The sequence below is a fragment of the Pygocentrus nattereri genome, chromosome 7 (genome assembly GCF_015220715.1).
Source record: "Pygocentrus nattereri isolate fPygNat1 chromosome 7, fPygNat1.pri, whole genome shotgun sequence".
Classification (NCBI taxonomy): domain Eukaryota; kingdom Metazoa; phylum Chordata; class Actinopteri; order Characiformes; family Serrasalmidae; genus Pygocentrus; species Pygocentrus nattereri.
In genome coordinates, this window is record NC_051217.1 from 32,745,055 (window position 1) to 32,758,230 (window position 13,176).

Genomic DNA, 13,176 nt, shown 5'->3' on the forward strand with positions numbered 1-13,176 from the left:
ATGGCGTGTCCTTTTCTCCAGGATCCAGTTGATATTGAAGCGCAAATTATTCACAGAACTCTTCGTCGTGAACGAGTAATTAGACCCAGATTAGACATGCTTTCATTTCCCGATGAGTTTCTTCTCGAACGTTACCGTTTTTCTTCGCAGTCAATTTTATACCTAAACAATATTTTAAAGCCACACGTTTCAAATACCACACATCGTGGATCAGCCCTCACATCTTTGCAGACTTTATGCATTGCTCTCCGTTTCTTTGCCAATGGGTCTTTTTTGTACAGTGTAGGAGACGCTGAACACACAGGCAAGGCAACTGTACGTCGGTCAGTCCGCAAAGTTTGCCTAGCTTTAAAACAGTTGTTGTACAGTTTTGTGGTTTTCCCTGGGCATAAGCCTTTAATGAACATTAAAGAGGATTCCACAGAATTGCAGGTTTGTCTTTATTAACAAAGATTATCAGACAAATGGGAAGTGAAAGATAAATAGCTCTGCAAAATTTAATATTTTAGGATTTCCAAGAATCATTGGATGCATGGATGGAACCCACATTCCAATTAAAGCACCTGCCGAAAATGAAGGGGATTATGTAAACAGAAAATATTAATATACAAGTACTGATCATAAATTTACTACTTTTTAAAAAATAAAGGACTGATATTTAATCCATCCATCCATCCATCCATCCATCCATCCATCCATCCATCCATCAATCCGTCCATCCATCCATCCATCCATCCATCCATCCATCCATCCATCCATCATCTTTCGCTTCTCCGGGGTTCGGGTCGCCTAGGCAGCATCCTAAGCAATGAGGCCCAGACCTCCCTTTCCCCAGCCACTTCCACTAGCTCCCAGCTGGGCAATATAGTCACGCCAGCGTGTCCTGGGTCTTCAGCGGGGTCTCCTCCCGGGTGGACTTGCCTGTGACACCTCTCAAGGCAGGCGTCCTAACAAGATGCCCGAACCACCTCAACTGGCTCCTCTCGACAAGGAGAAGCAGCGGCTCTACTCCGAGTCCCTCCCGGATGACCGAACTTCTCACCCTATCTCTAAGGGAGAGTCCAGACACCCTGCGGAGGAAACTCATTTCGGCCGCTTGTATTCGCAATCTCGTTCTTTCGGTCATTACCCAAAGCTCATGACCATAGATGAGGGTGGGAACGTAGATCGACCAGTAAATCGAGAGCCTTGCCTTATGGCTCAGCTCTTTCTTTAACACAATAGACCGGTAAAGAGCTCGCATCACTGCTGACCCAGCACCAATCCGCCTGTCAATCTCCCGCTCCCTTGTACCATCACTCATGAACAAGACCCCAAGATACTTAAACTCCTCCACTTGAGGCAAGAGCTCATCCCCGAACCAGAAAGGGCTCTCCACCCTTTCCTGCCTGAGAACCATGGCCTCGGATTTGGAGGTACTGATCCTCATGCCGGCCGCTTCACACTCGGCTGCAAACTGATCCAGCGAAAGCTGAAGTTCATGGCCTAATGTCCCCAATAGGACCACATCATCTGCAAACAGCAGTGATGTGACCTTGAGGTCACCAAACCGGACACCCTCCATCCCCTGATTGCGCCTAGAAATTCTATCCATAAAAATTATGAATAGAATCGGTGACAAAGGGCAGCCCTGACGGAGTCCAACTCTCACTGGGAACGAGTCTGACTTACTGCCGGCCATGCGAACCAAACTCCTGCTTTGTTTGTACAGGGCCTGAATGGCTCATAGCAAAGAGCCATGTACCTCCCACAGAATACCCCGGGGAACACAGTCGAATGCCTTCTCTAAATCCACAAAGCACATGTGGACTGGTTGGGCAAACTCCCATGAACCCTCCAGAATCCTGGAGAGGGTAAAGAGTTGGTCCAGTGTTCCACGACCAGGGTGGAACCCGCACGGCTCCTCCTGAATGTGAGGTTCGACTATAAGCCGGACTCTCTTCTCCAGTACCCCTGCATAGACCTTACCAGGGAGGCTGAGGAGTGTGATTCCCCTGTAGTTGGAACACACCCTCCGGTCCGCCTTTTTAAAAAGAGGCACCACCACCCCAGTCTGCCAATCCAGTGGCACCGCCCCCGATGTCCACGCAATGTTGAAAAGGCATGTCAGCCAAGACAGCCCCACAACATCCAGAGCCTTGAGGAACTCGGGACGGATCTCATCCACCTCTGGAGCCCTGCCGCCAAGGAGCTTTTTAACTACCTTCGTGACTTCGGCCTCAGTAATGGACAAGCCATTCTCCTCCTCACTGGAGAACGTGTTGGTGGGATTGAGAAGGTCCTCAAAGTATTCCTTCCACTGCCCAATGATGTCTTCATTTGAAGTCAGCAGCACACCATCTCCACTATATACAGTGCTAGTGGCACACTGCTTTCCCCTTCTGAGTCGCCTGACGGTTTGCCAGAATCTTTTCGGAGCCAACTTAAAGTCACTTTCCAAGGCCTCACCAAACTCTTCCCACACCCGGGTTTTTGCCTTGGCAACGACTGAAGCCGCAGATCGCTTGGCCTGTCGATACCTGCCAGCTGCCTCTGGTGTCCTAGAGGCCAACCATGCCCAGTAGGACTCCTTCTTCAGCTTCTTCTTCTCTCACCTGGGGTGTCCACCACCGGGTTCGAGGATTACCGCCCCGACAGACACCAACTACCTTGCGACCACAGCTACAGTCAGCCGCTTCAACAATGGAGGAGCGGAACATGGCCCATTCTGAGTCAAAGTCCCTCACCTCCCCCGATATCTGGTCAAAGTTCTGACAATATTTATTTATATTTATTAATATTTAATACATTACATAAACTTATTTTCTCCTCCATTAAGCTCATATGTTATGCTACCAACATTATTACTAATGTTGAAGCCAAATGGCCAGGCTCTGTACATGATGCAAGGATTTTTCGAGAGTCTGCACTATACAGTAAATTTGATCAGGGTACGCCTGTGGCACTTTAGCTATGGGTGTATTTCACATTTAGTGTATTGTTGCATTGTTTCAGTTTTAAACCCCCTGTGTGCTTACAGGGCAATACGACGGCATCCTCCTTGCAGACAGAGGGTATCCCTGCATGCCGTATGTGATGACACCATACCCTGACCCTGAGCCTGGGCCCCAGTCACACTACAACCTGGCCCTCTGTAGAACAAGAGCAAGGGTTGAAATGACGATCGGGATCCTCAAGGCCAGGTTTCAGTGCCTGCGGGGGCTCAGGGTCACCCCAGAGAGGGCATGTGACATTATAGTGGCATGTGTGGTATTGCACAACATTGCCACCATAAGAAGGGAGCAACATCCTGCCATACCCCAAATAAATGATGAGGAGGAACCTCATGTGGATTTACCCGAACACAGAAATGGTCGAATTGTCAGAAATGCAATCTGCAAACACCATTTCACTGATTGATTACCCCCCCCAATTTTCCTTCCCCATCTGCCCTTTACAATATAAACTGAGGACAATTTAAATTGTGTTTATGATTTCTTTATTTCCTGAAGAAAAAAAATGCCAACAAGTGAATTTTCTTGTCCTTGTTCTGGGTAAAAACATACACTCACAGCAACTACTCCCACCTTTAATTTGTATTCCAGCAACTCAATTTCCAGTCTTGTCTGTTTTATTTGCAGTTTTATGTGTTCCTTTTGAAGATCACACTTCTCAATTTGTTTTTTTAGGTGAACCTTGTATAAATCTTTAACAAAAATACGATGTTATGCTCAAATAAATAGCTTTGTGTTCTGAATAGTTTTGATATTTGTTGAGACATAAGCATTCTTACTGTTCCAAGCTGAGCTTTGGAGGTGGATGGTTCCTCATCAGATTCCTGATCACCAGTCACATTCTGTTATAGGCCAGTCACACACATTACCATGTTTAATCAAATGAAATACTATGATCAACATATTCAACATATACTGTACCTGCATAGGCCTCCCAGGATCCTCCCATTCTGAGGAAGCAGAGATTGTTTCATCATCATCCTGCAACAGGAATTTAGATTTTTTGTTAAACACAGATATTTATACACATCAAGTAAGATTTGGGAACGCTAAGATAACTTACAACTGCAGGAGGCTCATTTAGCTGCACCACACCACCAATCACTGGGGAGAAGGCATTAAACATGTTAAGAATATCAATGCAGTTCACAGTTTATGAACTATGAACTAATAAATGTAATGAACTTGCCTTTAACATAATGAGGTGTGTCCTGGGGGGTTGATGGCTCAGATGAGCTCCCTCCAGTGATTCCATGAGTGATGGGCCTCCCACTGTTCTGTGAAAGTGCCAGCTCCTCTGCCTGGGTAAAAGGTGGTGATGGTGGCCCCCCTCCTGTTTTTGTTACCTCAGCCTTTTTCCTATTAGCTACAAAACCATAATCAACTGTAGGGCGAACATAGCTTGATAAAAGTAAGAATATTAGGTAGTTGTGAAACCACTTTGGACTATGTTTTTATATTTCATCTTCACTTGCTGCCATGTGCGTTTAATCCCACTTTGATTACACCTAGGTTAATAAAAAAAAAGAAAAGTGTACAAATCAAGACAAATACAAATGTTTAAATAATAATAATAAAAATTAAACAATTAAATGAAATAACAGTTAAAATATTTTTCCATGTCCTTTCACTAAATGTATTGTGAGTTTTTAATATTTATTTTAACTCACGCATTGACTCTGTCAGCAATTTTTGGCCAAGCTGACTCCTTTTGCTTTGCTGCTGCTGAATTGCTTTTATGCCTCATCCCACATGGCCTCCCCACGTTGCCTCTTCGGGCTGAGCCCGGCCGGATTACGTGGGCTGCCCGGCCACCAGGCGCTCGCCGTGGAACACTACCCCCAGGCCTGGCTCCAGGGGTAGGTCCCGGTGACCCTTTCCCGGGCAGGGTACATGATTTTTTGTGCCCAATATGCATGAAGAACTTTGGATCGTGTTAGTCTGGGTCTTCACTCCAGACCTGTTCGCCCTGGGAGACCCTACCAGAAGCATATTGCTCTCGACGATTTAGCTCTGAAGATCCCTAGACCACACAAGCCCTTCCACCACGACAAGGCCCCGATCCAGGAAGGGATATGTTTGTTATGTATGTATGTTTTACACAGCATGAATTACTGTATATTTTACTGATTATTCCTGACATGTTTTATTGAATGCAGGGGCGGGGCAGATATTTTCGTTTGCAGCTTGACTTTTCAGCGTGGATGCTCTGAAATTTAGGGTTTCCTATTAATGTGCCTTTTTAATTTCTACTGCAACACCCCAACACACATACACACACACACACACACACACACCCGATCTGTGACAGTTACAATACTATTTTGTGTTAAACACAAGGAGAGATTTTCAGCTCATGGGATATAGATGTCAGAAGTCAGCCTACGGAAACACACCTCTGAATATAAGACTTCACACAGTTATACTACGGCCAAGCCTTGCACCCAAGCAGCAAGCAACAGACACAGGTTTGTGCACCGATTCTCCTCCGATTCTGAAATCACAAAGTTGTGTTGCCAGTTACCAACACCTTGAGCAACAAATCAACAGTATTCCATTCCACAGACCTAATGTTGTATGAATGAGCATCACATGGAGAGAACTATAAGGAGTCAGAATTTGTGCCTCAACCACCAAATGCATTAAAGTCATAATGGGCAACAGAGGAAAAATACTGGCTAGTAGTGAGTGTATGTCTAACCCATCTGCTGGGGTGAAATGTAAAAAAAATTACTTATGCAATTTCTCTGACACTGGCTGCAAACACCGCAAACAGTATTTGGTCAAAAGGTCAAAAGTTCAATGCGTGCTGTGCCCATTGGGTGAATCAGATCATCTGTGTTGGCTTTATGATTTTTAGTCTAGAAATAAATGGTTTGTTTCATTATTTATTTATTTTTCAAATTATAGATCATGGTATTCACATTCAAAACTTAAAAATTCTGAATAAACCACAGAAATTTCTTGGGGGTGCTATGGCTGTCCTGGGTTTAGCTACAGCACCCCCAAGCCCCTCCCTGGCATTGCCCATGATTGAACGATATTATTAAAATTAGTGCCGTTGTTGTGGCTGACATTTCTAGCCATGTTCATAGTGAGTAGCAAAACCAGTGCCGTTCCAACTCCATAAACTTGCTGGTCTGGAACCAAGGAACCAGTGACGCGAGTGGCACAAGGGCGTGGGGCTGATATTATCTTCATTGGACTGAAGACCTGCTGCACGGTCAGTAAATATGGAAATGAATTAAGCTTAATATTTCTCATATTGTCTCTATAGTTAGCTGAGGTCAAACTAAAGATGTCCACCCTGTCATGTTGAAATATTGAGTTAATTCTCATTGTCATTGACAGGGTGGACATATACATGACAATTCTTTGTTGTTTTTTATATAAAATAATAGTTTCTATTAACAGTTTAAGTACTGAAGTTAAAAGAATGAAACTGTTATTTCAAGGATTTTAAAACAGGTTAATTGTTTGTCTTGTCACTCATCACACTGTAACAAGAGCACTTAAATAGTCAGCATGACACACTCAGTCTCTCACCACCCAGTGAGTAAATATGGAATGTTATAAATATGAAATGATCTTGTGAGGTGTAATACCTGGCTTCATCACCAGAGGTCATCCTCACCTGAGTACTGACTTGATTCTTCCACTGTTGGATATTTTAGAGTAACTAGACCTTTTTCTGAAGTCTTTGACTCTGTTTATTGATCCCCCCTTGGTGCCACTGCTGTTTCATTATCTTTTTTTGACTTTTTGGACTGGCTCTGACTCTGATTCAGATTTTTGTGATCTTTTTACTGTGTTTTTGAGTAAACAGTAATTATGGATACCAATCATTTTGACGGGCCATAAGAGTTACTGTGAAAAACAGGATACCATGTCTCTCTGAAAATGACTCCATAGTTTCTACAAGACTTTCTAAACATCATTTATGTATGTTGTCTTTTTACATGACAGGGTGGACACAACATGTAGTTGCATCATAAGATGTAGACTTGACCTTGCAAAATAAAGTGTTTAAGTTTCACGCAGACATTTTCTGTGTATTTCACTCTTTTAGTGATGATGAATATTAAAAATAATTAAAAACCTTAAGTCATTTTTTGAAAGTTCTGAGAATGTGCAGTTATGATAAAACGTACGAAAATGAGAAGATTTCATGTCGTAGCAAAACCAACAGAAGAGGACTTTTATTTTGACGTCTTTAAAAAGTGATCTTCATGGTGCAATAACAAGGTTAGCAGCCCTTTCATGAGTAAAAATGTAAAAACTCTAATTTATTGTCACAGGTGTCAGTCAGGTGGTTTGACCCCAGGAAAACCATGAAAATGTGTCTTGTTTAAAATGAATTTATACCTTTTATAGCAGCTACAAAACAAATATAAACACATTGATCAGATTCTAGCAGGTATAAAAATGCACCTCACAACTTTTTTTTGATGAGAATTTTTCAAGGAATAATTTTCACAGAAGGTAAAAATGAGAGCAAATCTATTTGTTTGTAACATTGAAATAAATTCAGGCTTTATTGAAAACTATTCATAGGGTTATAGTTGTTATAAATACTCTACAAATACAATTTACAAACAGGAATAACGATAATTATATGCTGTTGAGACTAGCTTGTTGTCATGATGATGAGATGAAGTAACATCTTCTGACTCAGTCCATGGCTAAGACGATGATGATAACTGAGATCTTGATGTGTACGATGGCAGCGGTGATGAAGCTTCTGCTGATGATAATGTCCAGTGGTGATGATGGCGCTGATCTCCTCTTCATGGGTCCTGATGTCTCCAATGGTCCTGGGTCTGTGGCTAAGACAATAATGATGATGCCAGAGGCGATCCTGCTTCTGATGAACATAAACGCTGGAGATAAAGTCCAGTGATGGCTGATGGTGAAGTCTCTAAAGGTCTTGCTGCACTTCTTGTCAAGGCTTCCTTCAGCGTACATCCGGCGTACAAGTCCACAGTTTCTTGATGACATGTAGGAGTCACTGCTGTCTAGAGCCTCGAATCCAGGAGGAATGATGCACTGGAACCCTGAATGAAGAGAGAAAAAGACAGAGTAAAGCTCTATTCAGACAGGTTGCACTTTCTATGAGGAGCTGGGGCAATGACAGTTCACCCTGAGGACATCTGTAATGTTTAAGAGTGATTCACACAGGATAAGAAATCTCAGGCTAAATGGAAGAGATGGGAGTGGCTGCTTTATTCATGCACTGCCTTCACTACAGGAAAGAGTAGAACAGATGTGAAAACATTTCATTTATCTATTATTTTGTCTACATAATGATTTACCTCACTGTGTTAGGTGAATGCAGTGTATTATTAATTGCCATTAGCTTTTTTTTTTCTAGTCATGTTTACATGTTCTCAGTTGTGCACGTGAGACAGGACAGAAACGCTGCATATTAGCCTGAGAAGTTGAAGTTAGCTTCCTATTCACCAGGTTCTTGTTTCATTTTTCTCCTTCCATCTTAAATGGTCCAGCAGTTACATTCTGGCTCCTCAGGCATTATAATAATAACTGCAGCATCATTTAAGGAGGAACAAGAAAATTCCCAACAAGAAGCTGGCGAATAAGAAGCCGACTTCAGCTTCGTCAGAGAACACAATTAAGCGCTTCTTTGAGCGTCTCCCGACTTGAGAAACTCTATTTCCACAGGATATGATAGTGTTTTACTAACATTTCCATTTGCCCAGGATTAATATAACCTGAGGTTATTTTTATGGCTCATTTTACAGAAGATAAAAGGCATTAGCATCTTTACTGACACAGGAGCAAATTGAACTGAATATACTTTATAGTCTTTTATTAAAACATTTGTACTCATGAAATTGTTCAACCTCAAAGATCACACATCACACACTCCCCACACCATCACATTCACTCCAATCATAAACTCTGACTTACTCCTCCGTTTCATGTTCTCCTGACATGCCCTTCCAGAGTTACAACACAACTCTATTATAAATGTTAATGTTTTAAAATGTTAAAATTCCCTTAATGCCTACTGGTGTGATCATTTATAATAAACAGGTAGGCTAATAAAACATTGTCCATCACTGGATAAAAAAAAACCTGCTGATACAATTTATGAAAAATATATGACTGCATTAAAATGTTACTTTTCAGAGTCCACATTTGTATATAAAACCAGATGTAGAACTATTTTACTGTCACAAAGATTACATAGAAAACATTTCTCTACAGTAAACTATTTCACATCAAACCACTCTGAATGACTTTAATATTACACTGCAATGATTCAACCATGCAGGATTTGAACAGTTACTGTTATTCACCTTTAAAATAAATATTATTTCATACCATGTTTCCAGTCTAGAGATGATAAGATGTGATGATCCACCGTCATTCTCTCAGAGATAAATCTTCAGGGGCTCTCCTGGTTACACAGAAAACTGCATCTGAAAACACACACACACACACACACACACACACACACACACACACAGAATGATAGAAAAAAACGATATAATTACCACTATAAGAACTACAATCACTATGATAATGAACTTAAAAAAGGTATGATATTAAGGTGTAGAGTGTGATTAGAAGCCTGGTGGGGGTCCTCGTGGTTTGCTAGAAACCATGTATGGTGCTGGCGTCTCAAGGATCCGGGTGTTGCTGGAATGGTGAGTCCTGAAACAGCCATCTGAACCAATGGATACCATCTTCAGTGTCTTCCCCACTTTGGTTTGCTGCAAAACACACACAGAGAAATGCTGAAAATGCTTACATTTATAATCGGACACAATTTGCAGAACTACTAAGTTACAATCTATTAACTGAACTGCAAAAGTACACAATGAAGTACTAACCAGAGTAACATTCTGCAGTGATGTCTCCACTGATTCAGTGCGAAGGTAGAAGGTCGCCTCGCTGATCGATGTTCCAAAACGCTGAATGAGCAGATGAGATGTTGATGAAAACATCTAAACAGGGCAATCTGGCAGCAAAGGTCTTACGGTCCAAATGAGATTACAGCTTTACCTTGATGCAGGCCACAGCAGCCACAGTAGCGAAGTGCTGAGGAGGAAGCTGTAAAATCAGTGAACACCATGAGGTTCAAATAAAAAGGCAGTAAAACAGACACAAATGGCAGAAAACATGATCACAGTGAAATGATGAACCTGCTCCAATAACTGAGTCTCACCTCCGCGAACAGATGATAAAATTCGTTGCTGAGCACCCACCAGTGCTCAGACTCCAGCCCCTCACAGATGGTCCTGTGTTGGAGCTTCAACTCCACCAGCTGCAGGAATCATGAAAACATCTCATTAACTTCACCATCGTCACATTCAGAATCAAACTACAACAGTCAGTAAAGTGTTTCTCTGTGCTGAAAAGTGAATCATTGGCAAAATAATCAGCTGAAACGAACCTTCGTGCTGTCAAAACGTGGCTGTGAGAAGGTGTAAGCAAACATCCTGTTTGCTCTGTCCAAAGCTTGGCAGTGCTGCTACAGGGACAGAGGAGAATAAAGTGTTTAGGGGAGACTGCAGTACTAATCACATATTAGTGGGAAAAATTCTACAGAATTTTACCTCAAATCTCACCAGCGCTCCGCAAGAAAGGGGTGGGATTAAGACCGCCTGCTGCCAGCTGAGCACAGAAACCTCCTACAGCAAAGACAAATCAGTGGTTAATACGGGGACATTGGTGTAGTCAAGTCTGAATAAACTTTATCTTCATGATCTTTAGCCATTTTAAACTGATGAGTAAGAAAGACTACCTGTGGCACGGGGGCACAGCCTGAAGGTAAGATGGCCAGCCTGTGTTCCTCCGTTCCTGAGGAAAATAGTTTAAATAGTAACTGGCATGTTCAGGATCCTGAAGGGCTTTACAGTGTAATGAGAATCTGCAGCAATGTTCAACAACTCTCCTGAATGAAGGGCAGCTGAAGGGTCACTATGATCTGACCGTTTGTTACTCTGGGGCCGTATTACAGAAACATCTTAACTCTGAAATCTCATCTGTTTAGTAACCATGACAACTTCAGTTAGGACTGACTTTAGGACAAAACCTATCACAGAACAACAGTTCCTAACTTCATGATCTTATCCTAACTCCAGATCAGAAAACAGTATCACAGAAACATCCTGACTAGACAAATTTTCCTAATTACTGTCCCAACTTTAGGACAACGCCAGTGTTACTCTAACCTCTGTTTTAACGGTCTGTTTCTATTGTCTTTAGATAACTCTCAGACTGCAATAGAGCCCCCTGTTGCCCCACTGAGGGCAAAACTGGCAGCCCAATGACTTTTGCTCAGCGTTTTCCAGCCGGTCAACCAGTGAACAGAGTATTAGACAAAATGTCATGTCCATCACTTTTTCCACTCACAGTCCAAGAGGGGGTCGATCTTATCAAGCCATTGGACCAATATCTGCTTAGTATCCGGGCTGTGACAGGCAGCATAGTTCACTACCAGCATAATGACTTTACATTTATCCCTGCTGCAAAATGGTGGGTTGACTTTTGATGTTTTAGTTTCTCTAAATATGCGTTTTAAAAAGCCCAGCAGACTCGATCTACCCCGTCTCCTCTTATCGACTTCGTGTGTTAATGTTGGTGAAAGCTCGTCTAATGAGCTATTCCAGTGCTGGTGGTGAATAATGAGGAGACAGAGCTGGTCTGTGTCTGTTTATTAGGAGGAATAACGTTAGCGCTGCTGGTTAAAAGCGTTTGGGAAGTAGAAACTGACGCTGCTCTGATAAACAGCACTGAGCGCTTTCACTACATTCACATCTTACAGTTTATCACACTTTAGTTTGGACCTTTTCACATCAATAACTGCAGCTCTGTGACAAACTGACTCACATTTTTCACATTATTGTGGAGAAGTGTTCACGTTTCGGCTGCGCGCGGATCGTCTGTTGCTCAGTAACAGACACAACAAGTGATTAGCTTTAGGCTAAAGTTAGCTAACGTTACTGACACAAAACAAAGTGAAATCCCTCCATATCACCCAGTCTCGGCCTGTTAAAGTCTTCAACCGGTCACTTAAATAAAAAGCGCATTTTTTAAAAGTCTTTCTCCCCAAAAGCCCCTCAGACCTGTTTTCCACTAAAGCCCACCGTCAGCTGTAGCTGCTGCAGGTCAGAACACGCTGTCAGGATCAGCAGCACTAAGTTTCTCTCTCTGCGGCCGTTTTTCTACATCAGGTGTCTCTCTTAGCGCTCTATGCTGGCAGAAATATCCGCTCCTAACTCACCGTCGCAGCCGTCCGTCTGGGTCGCTGCATCTTCGTCCCTCGTCGTCCGCTGTCCGTCCTGGATCCGCCACCTGTAAAAAAGAAGAGCAGACGTTACAGCTGCTGCTGAGATGCCGGCGGCCCAAAGAACCGCTGGCCGCAGCTGAGCGCCGAAGATGAACGCAGGAAGCTTCATCTTAAAGCAGAAGGACTCCGGTAGTTCGCTGAGAGTGAGAGCTCAAGAGAAAGCAGCTTGATCGTTTGGGTGTCGGTGAACGACTGAACGATTTTAGACGTTCAGCTTCTTTAGTGTTCTATGGAACGTTCTTTCACCTTGGTAACGGTCTTTAGTTCAAAACATGTTTAAGTTACGTGACAGCGGTGTTTGTAACATACAGTCCATCAAACTTCACATCTCACCTTTAAACTCATCTTGTGGTTTGAAAACTGTTGCAGACAGAGAGACAAATAAGACAAATAAGAAAGAAGATGTAGAGAATTTACAGAGAGATTAACACAGTAGCTCTGTGTAAAGGAGATTTAGACTGTATTTACTGTAAAATAGCTCTACAAGTGGAACAAATCAGAGTCTTAATCCTGCTGTGTCTTACAGGAAAGTGTCCCTGAAAGACAGTAAGAGACAAGATGGAGATGAAGAGTGAAAACAGTTTGATTCACTTTACTGAACCAGTTCATGCTTCACTCTGAATGAACACATTATTATGAATATCTAAGAATGTTAAGCTTCACTTTAAAATACATTTTGTACTTTTTAGACCTTTTTCTTTGACGTGGATTTTGACGTGTCTGAGGTGCTCCTGGTTAAATTGAATGTCTCTTTTAAGTGTAACTTCAATAACAACTTTTAAATGTTTATTTTTTTCATAAAGTCTTAAAGATGTTTATTAATAATTTAGACATTTACATTATTCATAAATGTATTAACCTGTT

The 13,176-nt window shown here is 42.2% G+C and overlaps 1 protein-coding gene and 1 pseudogene across 1 annotated transcript; one reads left to right on the forward strand and one right to left on the reverse strand.

Annotated features, from left to right (window-relative positions):
* On the forward strand, positions 1–3,399 carry LOC119263681 (annotated as a pseudogene).
* Positions 3,400–7,413: 4,014 nt separating this feature from the next.
* Positions 7,414–12,461, reverse strand: LOC119263672. Its single transcript, XM_037539846.1, has 9 exons — positions 12,247–12,461; positions 10,765–10,820; positions 10,577–10,651; positions 10,414–10,491; positions 10,186–10,284; positions 10,023–10,070; positions 9,851–9,931; positions 9,339–9,730; positions 7,414–8,047 (listed from the first exon to the last, which is right to left on the reverse strand). Exons 1-8 carry the CDS (start codon positions 12,419–12,421, stop codon positions 9,581–9,583), a joined length of 762 nt encoding a protein of 253 aa, XP_037395743.1. The 5' UTR covers positions 12,422–12,461; the 3' UTR covers positions 7,414–8,047; positions 9,339–9,580.
* Between the last annotated feature and the right edge of the window lie 715 nt (positions 12,462–13,176).

Excerpts from the sequence above, each read along its gene's own strand:
- LOC119263672 (XM_037539846.1), bottom strand. The coding sequence starts at position 12,421 with ATGAAGCTTCCTGCGTTCATCTTCGGCGCTCAGCTGCGGCCAGCGGTT. Across the intron at positions 10,821-12,246 it reads CCAGACGGACGGCTGCGACG|GAACGGAGGAACACAGGCTG; the intron begins GTGAGTTAGGAG and ends TATTTTCCTCAG. Across the intron at positions 10,652-10,764 it reads GCTGTGCCCCCGTGCCACAG|GAGGTTTCTGTGCTCAGCTG; the intron begins GTAGTCTTTCTT and ends TCTTTGCTGTAG.